General features: G+C 40.2%; 1 protein-coding gene and 2 long non-coding RNA genes across 4 annotated transcripts in view; 2 read left to right on the top strand and 1 right to left on the bottom strand.

Moving 5' to 3' along the window:
• LOC128843372 (connector enhancer of kinase suppressor of ras 2-like) overlaps nt 1-21683 on the bottom strand; it is a 530962-nt gene that overhangs the window by 197013 nt on the left and 312266 nt on the right. The window contains exon 9 of the mRNA XM_054040175.1: nt 5390-5536. Coding sequence (XP_053896150.1) covers nt 5390-5536 — 147 coding nt within the window. The remainder of the gene's footprint in view (nt 1-5389; nt 5537-21683) is intronic.
• LOC128843373 (uncharacterized) overlaps nt 1-21683 on the top strand; it is a 236307-nt gene that overhangs the window by 11825 nt on the left and 202799 nt on the right. The window lies entirely within an intron of this gene.
• On the top strand, nt 187-20754 carry LOC128843375 (uncharacterized). Its single transcript, XR_008446240.1, has 3 exons — nt 187-345; nt 16022-16197; nt 16949-20754. It is a non-coding gene; the product is annotated as an uncharacterized LOC128843375 (long non-coding RNA).

The raw sequence follows: 21683 nt of genomic DNA, 5'->3' as shown, positions 1-21683 counted from the left end.
TGTTATGCTAATTGAGAAACTAACATTTTTGCTTTTAAAAACACATATTCCTTCATATATAGGGAAAACCCCTAATGATGATAAATAATAAGAATGCTTATTGTTTATACAGCACTTAATACATTTTAAGTGCACAGACTTAGGGCTCGATTAAGCCTTGAAGGCAGAATGGGAGCAATTTGCATTCCCTTGTACCTGTATGTAGGTAATGGTGTCTGAGGGAAGATGGCAAGCAGCAGCAGCAGCATTATAGGAGCAGTCCTGACAGAAGCTGCCCAAGAGAAAAGCTGGACCCTGGCCCTCCCTGCTTTGCAGACTACACTGTTGAGCGTCACTGGGTTGCAGGTGAACTTTCCACCATCAATGCCTTTTGGGGACAATTCAGGCCTAAAGTCACTGTTTCACGTTTTATAGTCAAGAAATGTAAGATCTCAAAACTGTATTTTACATGTTGTTTAACTACAAACATCAGGTAAAAATTTAGGGGTTTTCATCTTTTTTTGACAAATGTAACAGTGCTATGGAAGAGTAAGCAGGACTCAGTTATGCTTTGTGCAACAGCAACAAAATTGTCAACTAAGGAAACAAAGGGTAACCTGACGGTTTTCACAGTGGAGAGGGAGGACCCCACTATTTACCTAACGATCTATACTGGGACCCGTGCTGTTCAACATATTCGTAAATGATCTGGAAAAAGGGGCAAACAGTGAGGTGGCAACATTTGCATACGATACAAAATTGCTCAAGATAGTTAAGTCCAAAGCAGACTGCAAGAGTTACAAAGGGATCTCACCAAATTGGGTGATTGGGCAACAAAATGGCAGATGAAATTCAATGTTAATAAATGCGAAGTAATTCACATTGGAAAACATAATCCCAACCATACATACAAAACAATTGGGTCTAAATTAGCGGTTAACACTCAAGAAAGAGATCCGGGAATCATTGTGGATAGTTCTCTGAAAATATCTGCTCAGTGTGCAGCAGCATTCAAAAAAGCTAACAGAATGTTAGGAACCATTAGGAAAAGGACAGATAATAAGATAGTGGCATTATGATTTTTTTCTATATAAATCCATGGTACGTCCACACCTTGAATAATGCATGCCGTTCTGGTCTCCCCATCTCAATTGTTATTTGTATTTAAGCACTGGCTAGATGCCTTGCCTGAGATTGGAGCCTTTATACTCGGTTCTATACAAACAGCGAGAGACAGTCCATGCCTCTGTGTTGCTATCTGCCCTCACTTTTGTCACTGTTTTGTTATGAATGACCCAGTGAATTCCTTGGGCAAGAACACTGCCATTGTTTACAGCTGTGATGCACTATGTGCACATGACATTATGTAAATAGACGATAGTTATATGATTCCATTATAGTTATGATAAAGTAACTGTGATGATGCAAAATAAACATTTTGGATTTTAGATACTAGGATAAGTATGCATTGTTGGCAATTTTAAGAAAATCATCTTTTGATTTTTTTCATTAAATAAAGCAGATGTAGTCATTGGCAGGGAAAAAATACTGATCTCCACAATGAGTTTTTGACAATTCCCCTTAAGTATATCCATTCTTTAAATAATGAGCTCTCATATCGCTCTTTATACCTGCAAAGTATTTTCCAATGATTAATTACTCTCCATAACATCCCACTACAGCGCCTCTGAGTGTCAGAACTATTAGTATGCCCCAAACAGAAATGGAACATAGAGAGGTCACGTGAGTCAGCCACAGCCACAGAAAGAGTTAGTGTCAAGACTCAGGATTAGAGCCTAGGGTTTCCTGGCTCCAAAAGTCAGTGGTCAGTTTATAAGAGCATACCTCTTGCTCAGAGTATTCTTCACTGCATTAAATGTGTAGTGTCTACCATGTCCACTACCCATAAAACAATAGCGAACTGGAAAATGAACAAGGGTTGGCGAGATAGAATCCAGCCCTTTAACTCATGCATGTTCGTTAATTCAGATCCTGGGTTTGTATAGAAAAATAACCACCTTTGTCCTGTATGTGGGTGTATGTGGCTACTGGATCTATATGATCATGAACCCTTTCCCAATCCTCTTCATGACAGCCTATGTAGAACTGGTCGCAGATAGTACAGAATCTCCCCGTGTGCCCATTATGCAGAATTGCAAAGGTTCTGCTGTACTGGGAACCTACTGCAGTCCTATAACAAGGACAGCTAAAACAGCTGTGGGAATAAGCTATGGGAAATTAGCATGATAAAGTTTCTCTACACAAAACAAACATTTATTAAAAGCTCAACCAATTAAAACAGAACTTGTATATGAGGGCTGTGTTAAGGGTCTCAAGAACCCAAAATAAACACATTTCATATATGTAAATAACCAACAGTGTGAAAATAAGAAAACAGTATGTTAGGCATTCAGATATGATAGTGATGGGGGACTCATTAGACAGAGATAGCTACTGCATTGATTGATGAACTTACAAGTACACGACTTTTAAAGTATATTTTATAAATGTTCAACTTTTCACACCTAGTCTACTTGCAGTAAAAGTTTTAAATTCAAGACCTCTGGTTTCGCTGACTTCTTTCATTGATTATTACATTAAGGTGACTGAAAAATGCTCACAAATTTTTACATCATTTATTTATTGCAGATGTACAGAAATAAACAAGACAACAAGGTTCAATTCCACCCATCAAATCTAAGTAATTATCCCTTAGATAAAGTACTAGTTGGGAGAACAGGCAGAAAATTTGTATTTTACTGTGCTACTCAACGAAAAGGCTCTGGTGCTTAGAGAAAACAGAAGAATATGGCATAAATTATATATTATAAAGGGCACTTTTTAGGTGGCATTTCATTTTATCTAGCCCATTTGCCAGTGGTTAATAATTAAGGCCCAGCTTCCGATCCCAATGTATTCACCTGCAATTTTGTTAGTGATTTCAATGGGAGCATGACTGTGTGTTGAGAACATAAAATATAAAACTTTTAAATTAATGGAAGTTTAGGTAAAAAAAGGTTTTAACATTTCTAATATTTTACATGTTCTGACTTTAAACATAAATAATTCACATGACATATGTGCCAATACACATAAGTGTATATGATTTTATTGATTCAATTATATAGGGCCACAGCCCACCAACCTTACCCACTTGCAGCCAGTAAAGACTGATAGCCAGTAAGCTGTTCAGTTAATGCCAAACTTTCAAATATTATCTCATTCACATACAGCCTGATCCAGCTCCCACTGTGACCAAAAATGGGGTAAATAGACATATGTTAAATCAAATATTTCTGGGGGAGATTATTTGAGCTGGTGAGAATGAACATGTAGGTTAAATATCAATGTCACCCATCTCAAGCATTCAAATATCTGAGTAAGGCTCCCCAAAATCTTTAGATATGCTTGAAATCGTAAGTTTTTAAAAAACCAATACATTTGATTCATGTCTGCAAGCTTTTCTCTACAACCATGAGGGCTACAAACTTCCTTTTTTAAAATGTAAGAAGAGATTTCAGGCTTTAAGAAAAACATCAGTTATTGTGAGATTCCCAAGAAAATCTTGAGAGTTGGTAACACTGCAATATTTGTCTTTCTGTGGTGCACTGTGAAAGGAGTAGTACCTGGGCCAAGTGTAGGTAAATCCATGATATGGTTTCATAATGTTTCATGATGGAAATGCAGATTTCTATATATCACTGCAGTAGCTTAAAAGGATTCCCAAACGGATTCCTTTTGTGAGATTGACAAAAGGGCTCTCTGATTATTGGTGTATTTCTTGGGTTTAGTAAAGAGCAATTGTGTTTTAGAATCCCGTGTGAAGTAAGTCTGTGTGTGATATGTGTTACACCTACTACCACATGCCTCCTGAAAAGTTAAACTATGGGCCCAGAACATCCATACAGATGGAGTTCTGGGAGAAGGTGAGTTTCAGCTACAAGGAAGTCTGACGAGTCAGCACTGATCCCAGGGACTAGGCAGTGGGCCACGTAGTCACAGCTCCCATAAAGGGGTACTCTGCACCTCAAGAGTGTGTCTGGAAGCCCCAAAGCCAGGGCAGTGCCTGGACTTTGTACAGGCTCCAGAGGCTTAAAACACCCAGGGATTCAGTGGCTGGATCCCCTCACAGCAGTTTGTGTCCTGCAGCGGGAGTGTTCATCCGGATCTGTCACAGGATTATATAAACAAATCATCTCTTTAATGCCTTGAGGTTTGTTTGCATTCCTGTTAACATGACCATGAGTCTCCATTAAACAGTTTCTTGGCAGAGAGATTATCTCTACAGTAGAATCTCACTGCATAATATTTATTTTCTGTGAATCTTGGGAGGGAAGCAAGGTATGCTTTAAAAAACATAGTTCATGAGAGATTCAATACTAAAGACATAGTGTACAGGGCCAGATTTTCAGCCAGTGTACCGTATATTTTGTTTTCAAAATCCACTTCTGCACTTAAAGCCTGCATTTGTGCACAAAAGTAGTCATTTATGTTCAGATTGGGAAGTTACCCTGGTGGCACAATTACATATGCATAAACAATTACATATTACATAATTTACATATGCATAAAATATTTGCATGTGCATAAATCAAATGCCTGGAAAATCTATCACAAGTTAGGTCTGGCATTTTTTTTGCTGTAAAAGATAGATTTCATGATACCAATTTTTGATTGTGTCTATCTAGGCACTTATACAGTCTTCATCACTGTGCATCTGAGTGCCAAAAAGAAGAAAGATGCTTGGAGGAAAAAAAAAAAAAAGAGCTAAGACATCTTGTTTGACAAAAATCTGCTCTTAGAGGGTACTCATGAAGAACAGTGGCATTATATTGGAAAAAATGTGAAAATAGCAATGTACAATTTTACTGAGTTCCTTCATTGTAATATTTCCTCCTTATTGGAGAAGCATAATTCTGTTGGCCAAAAATGTGGAAAATAAATAGACCATGTCAGAAATCCAAAGTATTGGAATGCCCTTAAAAAGATTACAAAAGACTTGCTGGGATATGATGGAAATGTAGAATGATTGGAAGGGCTGTATTGCTTTTGCTGGAGACATAAGCAACTGAATTGGAGTTGGGTCAGAATGGTTAGATATATTGAATATATTATTGTTTGCAGCTGTTCTCTGTCTCTTTGGACTCCTTTGGTCCCCACTCATACAAAGATATGGAGGAAAAACAATTAGCCTGATAGTACCAGAGTGCTGATCTTTGGGCCATGAGCGTGTCCCAGCACCATTTCACTAATTTTCTGTCTGTCACAGGCTTACAGTACCAGTCATTATGAACTGTACTACAGTTACAACTGTAGCTTCTCTTTGGAAGGAATAACCACTCTATCACCTTGCTCTTTAACAAAAGATAGTGTTTACCATAACACAGTACAGTTTCAACAACCTTCTTACCTGAAGTGCTAGAGGCTTCCACCTCACATTCTTCAGAAGTGCAGGAGCAGAAACCAGGGTGTTTTGAGGACGTTTCTTCAAGGTTAAGATCACTCCATTTGGGTCTTCCCGCAATGCATTTACAAGGTTCTTTAACTGCCAGCCAACCTGAGGAGACAGCCCATAATGGAACTTTGAAAGATTTCCACTTAATTTACTTAAACGTGAAGGAAGTCTTGTGTTAAACTGAAATGGTCTATTAAAATGGAACTGCATTACAGTCCATTCCTTGCAAATAGGAGCATCATTTATAAATTATATTTGATTTCTCTTGGACAGAAATGATGCTGCTGATGCTGGTGTTTTTTTTCTGTTGCTAATTTTTTTTAATGGAGATGAAATGCTTATTTTATTCCTAAAGGTATAGAGTAACCAGAGGATTTTGAAAATACTAATGTAATGCTATAATTTTTCTTGTCTTCTAAACAAAATTGATAATTTTTAATTATCCTTGCCACTGAATTATCATTGCATTTCTCTGTAGGAAGAGAAATAATAGTCGTGGAATAATTACAAACTGCATCCTCAATGTTATAACTGCAGCTGTTTAATTTTTTGGGTTGGGGGCATAGGAGAGAGAATATCATTGGACAACAATAATGTGACTTCTTTGAGGGATTAATTAAAGATAAAATATCATTTGTTTGAATTACCAATAGTTCCACTGAGAGGAACTGAAGTTCCCAAATTATTATAAATGATAATTACAACACAAAGAACAGTATCACTAAATCTGAAGGGATTTCATTTGTGTCTCTTGTTGAAAACTGCTTAGAGATATTTTTCAGGATTCTTGGTTATTTTGCATACTTTTTTTTCTGCTTTTCCATTTGAACATTTAAGTTTAAAAAACAAGCTATGAATTTTCAATTTGTATTTATGAATATACCTCTTATCATCCTATAAAGCTAAATGCTAAAAGGGATTTAAAAATTATATATAATATAAACAATGGTCTCAATGTGCAAAAAAAAGTGTATTATAGAATTTTTGAAATATTTATGTACTATTTACATAATTTTTAGTGGATTTTATGCAGTAAAAGAAGCATGAATTTGTACACACAAGTAAAGAACATTTTTTTTGGTATTATCAGTATATCAATATCCACTGTTTGCCAGCAGGGACCTCTGCATGAAGTATCATAAAGGAGATTGGATGAAGCCAAATATAGGGCTGTGGTTTCAGGTCCACATATACAGTATAAGCTATTGTTTTTCCTCCAATACAAAATATAACTAATATCTGATGTACTGAGCACCTTTGCCTGCATGGCATTAATTTATATGATTGTCATTTATGTTTAAGGTTGCTACTGTACTGTAAATATCCCTTGAATATGATCAATTTCTATTTCCTAGTAGTTCTTAATGAATGCAAACAGACTAGATCAGGAAAGAACACTGCCTAGAGGCTATCACACACAACTTTGAATCAGGTTCTATTCCCAGCTCTGACACCAACCTGGTTGTGTAAAGCTAATCAAAAGTCAGTTAACCTCTCTGGGCCTTAGTTTTCCATCTGTAAAATAGTCATAACAATACTTACTTACTCAGAGAGGTATTATGGAACATAATGCATGTATGTTTGAGATGCTTGGGTAAGAGGTACTATAGCACTCCACATTTACCATAGTTCGTGTTATGCTATCATTTCTGTTAGATAGTGTAAGCGTTTTATAAGAAAATGAGATTCTGAGCTTATTTTCTTCCCAGGGAAGGCTAAAAATCTCCAAATTCCATTGAGATTGTTAATCTTGTTGTCTTCGCTGTCAGTGTTATCATTCCCATGATAGCCACATGTTGTGTTCCTCATCAAAAACCATTTCTGTAGAAACAATCTCCTTAAAAATCCTAGGAGGACTCTTCAGGGGAAGAGCTGGAGGGGAATGTATCTGAACAACACAGCAGAAAAGAGCAGGGACCTTCTAAAGAACAAAGACCTAGACACTCAGACCATGGGATATTTAAGGCCCAAGAAAATACATAGGTTACAGAAAAGACTCTTGTTGTACTGTTTGTACAGTGTCCTTGAAATAAAAAGATCTTCAAGAATTCTCTCAAGTTTCCTTAGCTAGCTTGAGTATTTACTCGCCATTATTTACTCTGAAGGAAAACCTTTGGTATAGTCATCTATTCGACACTCAAAATTACCTTTTTTGCGCAACATTGTTCTCTAAACCTTGCCTCTCCTTATTTTACAAGGCAAGCAAAGCACATTCTAGCATGGATCATCACATCACCTCATACACCTGGAAGCATGCAAATTTCAGCAAAGGGGGGGGGGACTAAAAATAGGATTCTTTTGCCATGTTGACAGTGTCAACAGTGCTGAGTCTTTTAGCTGAGTCTTTTAAAATTACAATGCAGGCCGTTGTTTGTTTTAATGATAATAAATTGGAGAATTTTCCATTTCTCTATTCTATGACTCACCTGCTAAATGTTCATTTAGCTTCAAAGGACCTTGCTGTTTGCCTCTTAGTTCTTTATTCCTGATGCACAAATGAAGCTCTAAGCATTAAGGCAGTTCAGCATGACTACCTGCTCTCCTATCTCGCTAGAAAAAGCAGTAATTCTTTTTCCTTTTAACAATCTTTTAGTATTGTTGAATTTCTACATGCACATACGCACACACAAAATAAAGAACATCCAAATTGTGCCGAATGATTGTGGATTTCAGTTCATCAGTGTGTTGGCTTGCTGGTTTGCTTTCAGTTTGTAAAGTCTGATAGGGAGCAGTGTATTGTGCAAGAAGCAGACATTTTGATCACAGCTGAACCTTGATTAGGGGCAGGACATCTATAATCAGCAGGGCTATAAAAGCAGGCAGCTGGCCAGTTAGCAGCACAGGAGCCAGCAACCAGAGTTGAAAACAGGAGAGTTTGAGGAAAGATGGGTGTGGTGGTGTTTTTTTTCTTCTTGACAGGAGTTTAGGAGGAAAAACTATGCCAGCTACAGAGGTAGTGATATGAAGAATGGAAGAAACAATGAAAAAGACTGGATGTGGAAGCCCCGGGGTGTACATTATTTTGGAGAGGATACCTGAAAGGTGCTTCATTTGTATGAAGTACTGCCTGATAGAGCTGATGGAATAGAAGAGAAGAGATTTGAATATGCAGCTAGAAACTATGATTGAGTTTCACAGGGGATTTGAGCGGATGATGAAGGGAAGGAGAGAGGAGGCTGAAGGGAAACCTCAAACTTGCAGATGCATGTGCTGTTCAGGAAAGACAGAAATAAAGGTAAAGGTTGTGGAGTACCATTGTATATTAATGACTGTAAAGAAATTAGACAAATTATCAAAGGCAAGATATATTCGTTCTATGTCCCAGTACAGGTACCTTCAAGGGCAACTGGTTTAAAATGTAGTATCTGAAACAGAGATAAGAGAAAGTACAGAACAAGAAGTTAAGGAACTGGTAAAACTGGGGTTGGGTTGGATCTTAAGGTGACATATAACAGTCTTTCTAACTTGAAAGAAACCAAGAAGGTTGGTGGCGATTGCAGGGGTGGCTCTATGTTTTTTGCCGCCCCAAGCACGGCAGTCAGGCAGCTTTCAGCGCCGGTCCACTGGTCACGCGGATTCAGCAGCGTTTCTGCGGGTGATCTACCCACCGTCGAAACCGCGGGACTGGCGGACCTCCCGCAGGCATGCTGCGGAAGGCTGCCTGACTGCCGCCCTCATGGCAACCGGCACACCGCACCCCACGGCTTGCTGTCCCAGGCACGCACTTGCTGCACTAGTGCCTGGAGCTGCCCCTGGGCGATTGAATGTCTAACATAGTGAAAGCCAGTGAAAATGAGATAGGATCAGAGTCTAAAATAGGGAAAGAACAAGTCAAAAATTACTTAGACAAGTTAGATGTCTTCAAATCACCAGGGTCTGATTAAATGCATCCTAGAATACTCAAAGAGCTGACTGAGGAGATATCTGAGCCATTAGCAATTATCTTTGAAAAGTCATGGAAGACGGGCAATATTCCAGAAGACTGGAAAAGGGCAAATATAGGGCCCATCTATAAAAAGGGAAATAAGGACAACCCGGGGAATTACAGACCAGTCAGCTTAACTTCTGTACCCAGAAAGATAATGGAGCAAATAATTAAGCAATTGGTTTGCAAACACCTAGAAGATAATAAGGTGATAAATAACAGTCAGAATGGATTTGTCAAGAACAAATCATGTCAAACCAACCTGATAGCTTTCTTTGACAGGGTAACAAGCCTTGGGGTGGGAGAGGAGGGAGGAGCGGTAAATGTGGTATATCTTGACTTTAGTAAGGCTTTTGATACTGTCTCGCATGACCTTCTCATAAACAAATTAGGGAAATACAACCTAGATGGAGCTAATATAAGGTGGGTGCATAACTGGTTGGAAAATCATTCCCAGAGAGTATTTTATCAGTGGTTCACAATCATGCTGGAAAGGCATAATAAGTGGGGTCCCGCAGGGATTGGTTCTGGGTCCAGTTCTGTTCAATATCTTCATCAATTATTTAGATAATGGCATAGAGAATACACTTATAAAGTTTGCAGATGATACCAAGCTGGGAGGGGTTGCAAGTGCTTTGGAGGATAGTATTAAAATTCAAAATGATCTGGAGAAATGGTTCGAAGTAAACAGGATGAAATTCAATAAGGACAAATGCAGAGTACTCCACTTAGGAAGGAACAATCAATTGCACACATACAAAATGGGAAATGACTGCTTAGGAAGGAGTACTGCGGAAAGGGATGTGGGGGTCATAGTGGATCACAAGCTAAATATGAATCAACAGTATAACGCTGTTGCAAAAAACCCAAACATTCTGGGATGTATTAGCAGGAGTATTGTAAGCAAGACTCGAGAAGTAATTTTTCTGCTCTACTCCATGCTGATTAGGCCTCAACTGGAGTATTGTGTCCAGTTCTGGGCGCCACATTCCAGGAAAGTTGTGGACAAATTGGAGAAAGTCCAGAGAAGAGCAACAAAAATGATTAAAGGTCTAGAAAACATGACCTATGAGGGAAGATTGAAAAAACTGGGTTTGTTTAGTCTGGAGAAGAGAAGACTGAGAGGGGACATGAGAACAGTTTTCAAGTATGTAAAAGGTTGTTACAAGGAGGAGGGAGAAAAATTGTTCTTCTTAACCTCTGAGGATAAGACAAGAAGCAATGGGCTTAAATTGCAGCAAGGGCAGTTTAGGTTGGACATTAGGAAAAACTTCCTAACTGTCAGAGTGGTTAAGCACTGGAATAAATTGCTCAGGGAGGTTGTGGAATCTCCATCACTGGGGATTTTTAAGAGTAGGTTGGACAAACACCTGTCAGGGATGGTCTAGATAATACTTAGTCCTGCCTTGAGTGCAGGGGACTGAACTAGATGACCTCTCATGGTCCCTTCCAGTTCTATGATTCTATTAAATATAAGTCATTTTGAGGGCATATCTTTGAAGCACACCTGCATAAGGTGAACATGGTGAGATAAGAATTGCTTCCCAGAGAAGAGGGGTATATATGTCTCTTTTTCATACCGCATCATTTAGCCTGATTATTTGGCCTCTAATCAAAAGTGAATCAAAACTGAACAAAAGTGTAATTGAGCAACTGGCTACACAGTTACACTAGGGCTGTGTTAGTGTTAATTACATCAAATCTCATGCTACTCAAACTGAGTATTGTGTTGGACATCTGAGTCTGTGACTGTCAGTCTATGCTCAAAAAAATTCTGCAACCTGGGTGGAGGTGGCTTGCACACCAAGGAAACTTCCTATAGTGCTCTCCCCTCTCCTTCTCTAATAGCCACTTCCTTTCTGTCCCCAAAAAGCCATGTGGTCTCCTCTTCTTACCGTGTTGGCTATTTTCAGGGAATAGGGCCAGGGTCTTGTTGGAGTGACTTTGAGCTTCTGATAGCAAGGGTGGGTAGAGAGGATCATTGCGAGAGGAGCAAGTTTGTTGCTGGGTGTTTCTCTTTGTGGTTTGAGGTCAAACTTGAACCTTCCAAGTGACCCTTTAGCTGCTTGGTTCACTTTCAACCCCTGCAGACTAAACTACTGGGCTCAGTTTACAGAACTATTTGTAGACAGAGCTCTCAAGTAAATTACATTTTAAAAATAATTATAAAGATAAGGACATTTTTAACATTTTTTAAAACCAGATAATGTACTTGATCTCTATGTAAACTAACTGTAATTCCATATGAACTGTTATATCTCTGTGGATTGCCTAGAAATTGATGAAGGCTAGTTTTATTATCACCTGGTTATGTCATGAAAAACAAATTACTTTTGATTTTCATAAATGGGTATACCTTTAGAATTCAGAAACCTCTGATTTCATGAGCTCCTTAGAGAAGAATGATAAATAATTAACTTGTTAATGATAAATTATTCGCAGGAGACAAACCCATTAAAACACTGAGAATATATGTTATTGAGGACAATGTGCAATCATTATCAGTAGACAATGATAAAAGGCTCTTAGCAATGTGGACATTTTATTATAAATTGAACTACTAAAAATATCATTGGAAATCTAGCTAAGAACTGGGCCTTAGGAAAGGTTTTGTCATTTCTTAAAGTCTTCAGCCTTAAAAAACCCTGTGTAGCTTCTATGGTGTAGTGCCATTTTAAAAGATATGCATCCCTACACAAGGCATGCTACTCCTCTGGATTTTCTAAGGTGTATGTTCAGTTAATTAGATTTAATAATACAGACTAAAGGTAATTCACACAATAATGAAAGCTAACATTAAAATGATTCTAATGGAACAGAAAAGACCAGTGAGGATGTTTAATAATGTCTGTCTGCATAAATGAGAATAGAGCAATTAGAACCACCACTGCACTCGTATCCCCAAATATAGCAGAACATTATTGTATCTGTTTTACACAGCATAACTGAGCCTTTGTTAAGCTCTCAGCTAGACATATCTATATATTATGACACTGTGCACCAACTTTCTATCTGTGTGTTCTTCCCATTCCTAAAAAGGAATCTGAGTAGGGAAAGACTAGGAAACAAAAGCTGAGGTATTTTATTCACAATCCCCCACGGTATCAAGAACCAGGCACAATCCCCGATCGGTCTGGTGTTTCTGCTGAGATGTTTAACAGTGAAATTATTTAAAATGTTAACATTTCAATTTTCCTATTAGGCTTCAGAATTAACAATTATAGCCAACACTCCAACCTCAATCACCAAAGCACTGGTTGGGGATCTGCCCTATTATGGCATCTTTTTGTATGGCAGAAATTATCACTTCACAAATGGGAGAAAAGGATGCCAAAATCAGGGTGCATGGGTCAGGGCCCCAGTACCAGGGTAGTCTCATACAAGCAGCAGTGCTGCTTTCACAGGCAATTCAGGGATCATGCAAGGTATACTGAGGAGACAGCAGTGAGAAGTGCTACCAACCATATTAACACCATGATTTTAAGTAATGTGAGCCTTGCTGTATAAAAGTATTTAAACCATCTTGTACTTTTAACTAGAACATTTTCTACATGTTTAAAAGTAAAAACATGGAAAATCCTACAAAAATATGGAAAAACTATCCCATAAATGGTAACAGCCAGGCAAACCTTTTAATGGATCACATTTAAACTGTTCAGAATCAAATTCTATAGGCTCATACAATTCAGTATGAATAATAATGGAATAAAGAGACTTAAAAGGCCAAATTATTTAGTGATTTGACTGCTATAGTAACATAAGATGGTGTGTGTGTGTGACACCTGGGATGAAAGTACTTCAGAAAGCTGGTGTAAGTGGCAAAGGAAAGTAATTCTCAAAATAGCAGCTCTAAAAATACTGCTCCCCCAAACACTAAAATTTGTGAATATGAAGATACCGTGATCTAAACAGTCAGAATGTTGTGCCACTTCTGTGCACCTAAAATCCCCCATTTTCACTGGAGAAAGTGGGAGAGATTTGTAAGGAACCTATTTGTTCGGAAACACTTACTTGAAGAACTAAATAGAATTGTCACAATTAATTTTCATGAATCTGTGCTCAACTGGTTCTTCTTCTACCTCTCCAATCTTTTCTTGAATGTCTCCCCTTCCTCTTCTCTCTCTCTTTATGTGGGTGCCCATGGTCCCCTCTTCTATACTGCATCTCTGGAGGCATGGGATTGGTTAAGGTCCCCCAATTACTATCTCTACTCTGACTCATCCTGTATCTTTCCCCAGTGTCTTATCACTGACCTCTCACATTTTTGCTTCTCTTTCAGTTGTCTCTTGTTGGATATCCAACCACTAACTCAAATTGACTATGATAAAACACAAGTACTAATCTACTCCCACACTTCCTCCCATTTGTACCACCACCAACAATGTTACTATCCTTAGTTTTTTCCTTGGCGTATGGACCTATAAATGTATAATCTATGAATCTACCAATGACAATTAAATCAATAATTATTATTATTACATAGACAATAAAATCAGATCTCAAAGTCACTTACTGCACTTATGAGCTTCCTACTTCCCAACATGCTAAAGGCATTACTAGCTGTTTCAGGTACTTTTCTGGGTCAGAGTTCCCCTTCAGCTCAAAATTCTTTAGGGAAGAAAAGGATTATGAGTAATTCTGTTTGACTTAGTTTCTTCTATAAAGAACAAATGGCATGAAGGCTCCACCTACCAAGAAGCAAGGAAGCAAAAGATTTGAGAGTCGGAACATTTCATATAAGAAGACCTGTTCAGATCCCTCCCATAGATATTTCCAAAGCAGAAATAAGGATAGACATAACTGAGAAAGAAAAGAATAAACAGCACTCCACTCCTTCCTCAGATGGGGAAAATGGTGAGGAACAGAAAAGGAGAAGAGGAGACCACAACAAACAGAATTACCTGCAAGAAATTTCCCTTTGTTATCTCTCTCATTTCCCTTTCTAGGAGTAAGCACTAAAGACAAAGGTAGCAAGCAGTACTTTAATATGCCACTTTCAACATCTTTCTACCAACTTGGGTGTCCTGTGCAAACAGAAGATTCATTTGAGACCGAGATGAACATGTGCAGAGATGACCAGGTTACAGCCTTGTACAACTCAGACAGACACCACAGTCTGTCCACCAGTGGCATTCTCTAAAAAGCAGTTGGCCTGCTCACAGGCTATACAAATACATTCTTTAATCCATCTAGCAATGGTAGTCTTCGAAGCTAGAGTCCCCTTGAGGCAACCTTCAAAACAGACAGAGGAGAAAGTTACTCACTTTGCAGTAACTGAAGTTCTTCAAGATGTGTGTCCCTGTGGGTGCTCCACTCTAGGTGATGGTGCGTCCTGGCGCTGTTGATCGGAGATTTTTGGTAGCAGTGCCTGGTTGGGATGCATGCACTCAGTTGGTATGTCCCATCTCGTTGGAATTTTCCTGAGTGCATGCGTCCTGCACCCTCCTCAGTTCCTTCTCTACTGTGGAGAATTATACTAGTTCTCCAAAGTAGAGGGGAGGAAGGCGGGGAGTGGAGCACCCACAGGGACACACATTTTGAAGAACTTCAGTTTCTGAAAAGTGAGTAACTGTCTCTTCTTCTTCGAGTGCTGTCCCTATGGGTGCTTCACTCTAGGTGAATGTCTAGCAGTACCAAGGATGGTTTGTGGGACTTTGGAGATGCGGCAGTGAGTACTGTAGATAGTAGTATGGCCTACTATGGCCTACTATGGTGTCTGCTGTGGTGTCTTGTGTGAGAGCATAGCGTTTGGCAAACATGTGTTCAGATGACCATGTAGCCACTTTGCAGATGTCAGGAATGGGTACATTATGTAAGAATGCAACGGATGTCGACATAGCTCGATTGGAATGAGTTCTAATGCCTTCGGGTGGTTAAATATTTTGTGTGCGATAACAGGATCTGATGCAGTCAGAGATCCACTTGGACAGACATTGTTTAGAGATAGCCGTACCTTTCGATCTTTCGGTAATGGAGACAACAAGTCGTGGGGACTTACGAAATGGCTTAGTCCAGTCTAAATAAAAGGCGATTACTCGCCTGACGTCGAGAGTATGCAGGGTTGCCTCATGTGGAGTCTTGTGAGATTTGGGATAGAAAGTAGATAAGTATATAGGTTGGTTGAGGTGGAAGGTAGATACCACCTTAGGGAGAAATTTAGGATGTGGTCTCAGAGTGACTTTGTCTTTGGAGAAGATTGTGTAGGGAGGATGGGCCATCAGGGCGCTTATTTCACCTACTCTGCTTGCCGATGTTATTGCAACTAAGAAAGCTACCTTCATGGACATATGGAGAAGAGAGTAGGTAGCCAAGGGCTCGAATGGAGGTTTCATGAGAGCGTGAAGAATGAGGTTAAGATTCCATGTAGCCGCCATTAGGTAAATTTCAGGGTAGAGATTTTGCAGGCCCGTGAGAAATCGTTTTATGGTGGGGTGGGTAAAGAGTGAATAACCTTCTAATAGGTCATGGAAGGTGGTAAGCGCCTCCAGGTGCACTTTGATGGAGCTGAGCAAAAGTCCATCCTGTTTTAGTTTCAGTAGGTTGTCTAGAATGTTAGGGTGGGTCACCATATTGGACGCTAAGTGATTATGTGAGCACCAGAGGGTGAAACGCTTCCACTTCTGCAGGTAGGTTTTACGAGTGGAGTCTTTTCTACCATGCAGGAGGACGTATCGGACTTGCTCGGAACCGGCTAGTTCATGGGTTTGAATCCATGAAGGAACGAGGCTGTGAGGTGGAGCTTTTGGAGCTGGGGGTGAAGAACCCATCCATTGTCCTGGGAAAGGCGATCTCGCCTGTTGGGGAAAGCCTGTGGATGACGGGAGGACATACAGAGTAGGTAGGGATACCACATCTGTCTCGGCCAAGCCAGGGTAATAAGGATGATCCAGGCCTTATCATCTACGATCTTCCGAAGAACCCTGTGTAGCAGAGGGATTGGTGGGAAGGTGTACAGGAGAGAGTTGTTCCATGGGATGAGGAATGCGTCTCCTAGGGATGCAGTCCCAAGTCCCGCTCTGGAGCAAAACAGGGGACATTTTCGATTCTGGGTTGTGGCAAAGAGGTCTATTGACGGGGTGCTGGTAGAATTTGATGTTGTATGCACCAATTCCATAGTCGGATGGTTTCCATGCAAAGGGAATATGATTGGGCTCCCCCTTGTCTGATGATGTAGTACATACATGCTATGTTGTCTGTTAAGACCCGAATAGCCTCCGCTCCAGGGAAGGTGAAGCAATGCTCCCAACTGGTTCGGATCTGGCCGGGGAGTGTGTGGGAGCAGGTTTAACTTTCCCTGTCTCTGAAAGCGGCTGTAGGGATTTTTCCATCAGAAGCATTTTAAGCCACAGGTCCCTGTCGCGCCGAGACGTAGACTTGAGGCTTGTGCAATGGAGGCACTTCACGGGGACGTGGGTGTCCCCGAGGCACTTCACACAATGTGAGTGCCCATCTGACTGTGGCATGGAGTCCTGACAGGAAACACACCTTTTTTTTTAAACTAACTAACTATGTAACTATACTAAAGGAAGGGAAATGACCGGGATGTAACTAATAACTATTTCTATGTTCTTTGTTACTGTTTCCAATAGAGATCAGGAAAGAAAAGGCAGCACTGCCCTAAATCCCATCTTCAGCCGAGGACGGTTGAGAAGGAACTGAGGAGGGTGCGGGACGCATGCACTCAGGAAGATTCCAACGAGACAGGAGATACCAACTGAGTGTGTGCATCCCGACCAGGCACTGCTACTGAAAATCTCCGACCAACGGCTCTGGGATGCACCATCCCCTAGAGTGGAGCATCCACAGGGACAGCACTCGAAGAAGAAGGGTACTTGCTGATAACAATATAACTGCAGTATGCAGTAATAACTCTGCATGTGAATCTCCCGAGTCAGTAGTGCTGGCTCCTCAGCACCATACTCAATTAACCAGATCAGGGATACTCACGATGATTATACTGGAGCACCAAACCACCATGGTCCATGGTGCTGAATCCTTGGCACTGGACAAGGTTGATTTAGATGTATTTATGACCTTATTACCAGTTATTTTGATCATCAAACTCCATTTGCAGTTCAGAGTCAACAGGACCAGAATTCATCAGACAGAGGAGACCAGGAACCTGGACTCTGTTTAAGCAAGACATAGAGCCATTTTGAAGAGCCAATCTCAAAAGTTAATGCTGGACGTACATCACCAGACTTATTCAACTGGACCTTATCGGCCAACATGTCAGTAAAGGTGTATTAGGTGGTCTGCCCATTTCTACAAGTCAATCTCCAAAGACAATGCTGGATTTACACATTTATGACTGGGCTTAAGGAGCGTTCTGGTCAGTAGGAGTGTGGCAACCATTCTGTTCCATGCAGATCCTCATGATGTCCATGCTGAACAGGCTCTTTTTCTCCTTTCTGAAATTAAGGAAAGGCGAGTAACTGACCAAAAAAAACCCCAAACCAAACCACCTGTTGAGAAACGTGTCAAGGACACTGCATACAATGTGAGCTTTCTGCACGATATCTATTAAGAAGGAACTGAAGGGCAACTATGGCCAGAGTGGTTTTATGACCTTAGAATCTTCTATGACGGAGGAGGGGAAGGGGTTGGTGAATGGTCCGAACTGACACCGCTTGTCAACTGATTCCAGGCACCAATCCCAAAAATGGGACCATGCAGTGGCAACACTTTCAAAGAACAACTGGTTAACTTTCCTGAAGTCTTGGGAACAAGACAAGTAAAATATCTGAAATCTTTTAACAGCTAAAAGAATGTAAACACTTGTCCTGAGGAAAAAAGGTAGCTAAAACAATTAAGATGTAACTCAGCGTCCACTGTGGGAATAAGCTCCAAAGGAAGCCAGAGTTCACAGTTTATTGGACAAAAACTGGAAGGAAGAGAAATAACCAAAGAACTTAATTCTCCAGTCCTCCTTTCAGAAATAACTATAAACAAAGTCACTTTCAGAGTCAGGAATATGAAACCTGGCTTATAGAATCAATAGGAGGTTCTGTGCTAAGGAGCATTTTGGAGTGATAGGATTAAGTAAAGGTCTCTGTGAGAGAAGGAAATGGAAAAGCTATTTGAAATAAGCTAAAATCTATGTCAGTAATAGGGCCCTCAAAGGCCAAAATAGCAGAATCTTATACCCAGAGTACTCTGATTTAAAGCCCCCTCAAATCCTGCTAATATAAAAATCCAAAATATTCTTTATAGAAGAGGAACAGTGCATGATGTTTTGATCAGAAGCACAACCATAGAAAGACCCATCATGTTAGTGGAAGGTTTCCTATTCAAGAAGACAATCTGCAACCTCCACGGCAGTCTTTTCTTGGAACCAGCACTACTCAATTTCCATATTAATCTCAAGTGACTGGATTAGGCCTGGAACAATGAACTCCAAGATAAAAGGTTGGATGTCTTGAGAAGTGGCCAGCATGGAGGTTAATTAAATAGGAGAATAAAGGGCCATGTGCCTCTAAGAAGCTAAAATAATCATCACTGTCTTGCCTGCTATTTCAGTGACATTTTGAGTGGAGAGAGATCAGGGAAGGCAAGATGTCGCTTCATGCTCCAGTCCCAGAATTTTGGGTTTGGTATTTCTCTAGCAGAAACAAGAAAGTTTGGCATTTGTCAGACTGAGTTGAAATTAAATTTTAACTATATTTAACTGAAAAACCTGAATACTGGGGCTCCTCTCCCAGGCAACTAACTGCTGATGACTGAGCTAGTCTGCAAGAGAGTTGTCTTTCTTCCACTGTTATTTGGAGGGAAAGCAAATGAGACTACATCCAGGAGAAGAGACTCTAAAAGGGAAACCCAATTCCAAGAGTTGTAAGCTTGCATAAAAGCAGGTACAGAGTTTGCCTGAGCACCTAAGAGATTGTTGGAAGCCCAGATAGAGTGAGAATAGAGTGAGCAGAATTGATGCTAGTGGCAAGGACTGTACCAGTCCGGAGAAGAAAGGAACTACTGTAGTGCTAGAAGTGCTACTAGGCAGGGGAGGGTGAGGTGAGGAGAAGAGAATTCCCAAAATGCTGAGCTTACCAGCAATCTGGGATGATGGGTATGGCTGACAGGCAAGGAACATAACTAAGCTGCATCTGCAAATACCAACAGTTTGGCAGGAGAGACAGAGAGGGGGAGCTTATTGGGAAATGCCTGCTGTCTCCAGGTTGGATAAATAGTGGCAATAATGCTGAGGGAAGAGGGCCCAGTGAAACCCACTTCCTATACATATGAAGTCAGATTTCTAGGATGGCCAGTATCAGGTCCATGAGATGTGGAGATAGCTGGATCCAGAGGTCTCTCCTGAGATGCAGGAGCAGCTTTGCTGTCAGCAAGGGGTTCAATGGCAGAGCTTAAAGCTCTGTCATCCGCATCCTCTCTGCAAGAAATTCCCCTGAACCACTGGGGAGGGGATAACCAAAGCCTTGATCTTCTCCAATATGTTCCTCTTCTTCTTCTCCTCCCTCTGGGGCCTAGTAAGGAGCGGAGAAAAGGGTTTAGAAGAAATAGAGGAGGAAGGAACAGTGCAGAAGGATTCCTTGCTTATTTGATGGTAAAGAAGATAAAATGATCTGGGAGCGATCTGACTGGTGTTCTAACTCAAAAATCTTTCCCTCCTTGCTTCCTAGCATGTGGAACTGTAATACCATCTGTCCTTTACTCAGCATTGCCAAATCTAAGAGATCAAAATTCATGAGTTATGCCCTGAAAAATCATGAGATTTTAAAAAATAATACATTTTGATCTTGTTATTTGCCTTCTGGATTTTGAGCTGTAAGGTTCATGTTTTCAAGCATTTCTCCATAACCACGAGGGCTAGAAACTCACTTTAATTTTAAGCTGAAATTCTCATATAATATTATTATTACCTAGCTCTTACAAAGTAATCAAATATAATCAAAATAGTCCAAGAGTTGGAGCTTTAAAGAAAAACACCAAATATAGCAACATAGTGATAAAACACGATTTCCTGCCTCTTCTAAGGATGGTGTTAAAGAGATGTACAGTCATCTATGCACACCCCCTTCCATGGCTTCTCAACTTACTGGCACAGTTTTATTCAGCAGAGTAAAATTCACCAACTGTCTTAAGCAGTTTAATAATCTAATATGATCCCATGTTGCCCCTCACACCAGTTCCCTCCCCCCCCCGACCCCTCAAATCCCCTTTGACTTTATCTTTCCTTTTCCTACCTTTCTTCCATTGATACCCAATACCCAAAGTGAAGCTAAAGAAGATTTAGCTACTATGAAACAGCTCTGAAATGTTGCAGTTTGGTGCTACATTTATCGTTTTATCTTTACTTTTAAGTTGAACACTCATTAGGACTCAAATTGACAGTTCATTAAACATACTTCATATTAATGCAATAAACTCCATATCAACAAATGTTAAGACTGTGACAATTACTTCATTAAGTCAGGGTTCTTCCTACACTGAACTGTAATTTTAAGTATGCAATTAGGTGCACAATGAATATTAAGAAAGAGTGTTAACCAGCTGATCTTGCATTTGCACAGGATCTTTCATCTGAAAGAATCCCAAAGCCTTCACAAACAGCAGCAAGGATCTCTATCAATCATGAAAACTATCTCAGGTGAAAACAGCAGTTGTTTATAAATACACAAAAGTTTAGAACAAAAAGCAAAGAACATCTTTCCAACTGAAACTACAGGAAAATGAATTTAGGTAGAGAGAATCTAATTAATTAAGTAGGAATTAGGCTAGGACACAAGGTAAACACATCTAGGATATGTCCACACAGCACTAGACACTACGGCTGCACCATGTCTGCTGACTTTGGCTCATGGGATTTGGGCTGTGGGGCTGTTTCATTGCTGTGTAGACTTCCAGGCTCAGGCTGGGCCCAGTCTCTAGGACTCTGAGGTGGGAAGGTCTCAGATCTTGGGCTGCAGCCCAAGCCCAGAAGTCTACACAGCAGCCCAAGACTCGCAAGCCTGAGTAAGTGGGCATGGGCCAGTTTGTGGGTTTCTCTTTGCTGTATAGACATACCATGCAATCTTCATTGACCACAACAGTCAGAACCTTGCTATTGCATCTTACCCATCAGCACAGTGGTCTAACCTCTGTCTTAATTAAGATACTGATTAAGAGGCAAGAGTGTCACCTACTGAATGATCATCACCTCTCCCAGTAGTACCTGCTTACTGAATGACAGCACAAGGTTATATAGTGTCAGACTATTCACTAATTTACATAATATGGGCTTGTCTATATGGGCAGTGCACAATAAGATGGGTGCAAATCTATAGTGTACTATCTATAGTGTACTAGCCTGCCATACATTTACTGGCCATG

This window comes from Malaclemys terrapin, chromosome 9 (genome assembly GCF_027887155.1).
Source record: "Malaclemys terrapin pileata isolate rMalTer1 chromosome 9, rMalTer1.hap1, whole genome shotgun sequence".
NCBI classification, from domain to species: domain Eukaryota; kingdom Metazoa; phylum Chordata; order Testudines; family Emydidae; genus Malaclemys; species Malaclemys terrapin.
Note: the sequence above shows the minus strand (reverse complement) of the source record. Positions and strands in the feature narration are given on the sequence as shown.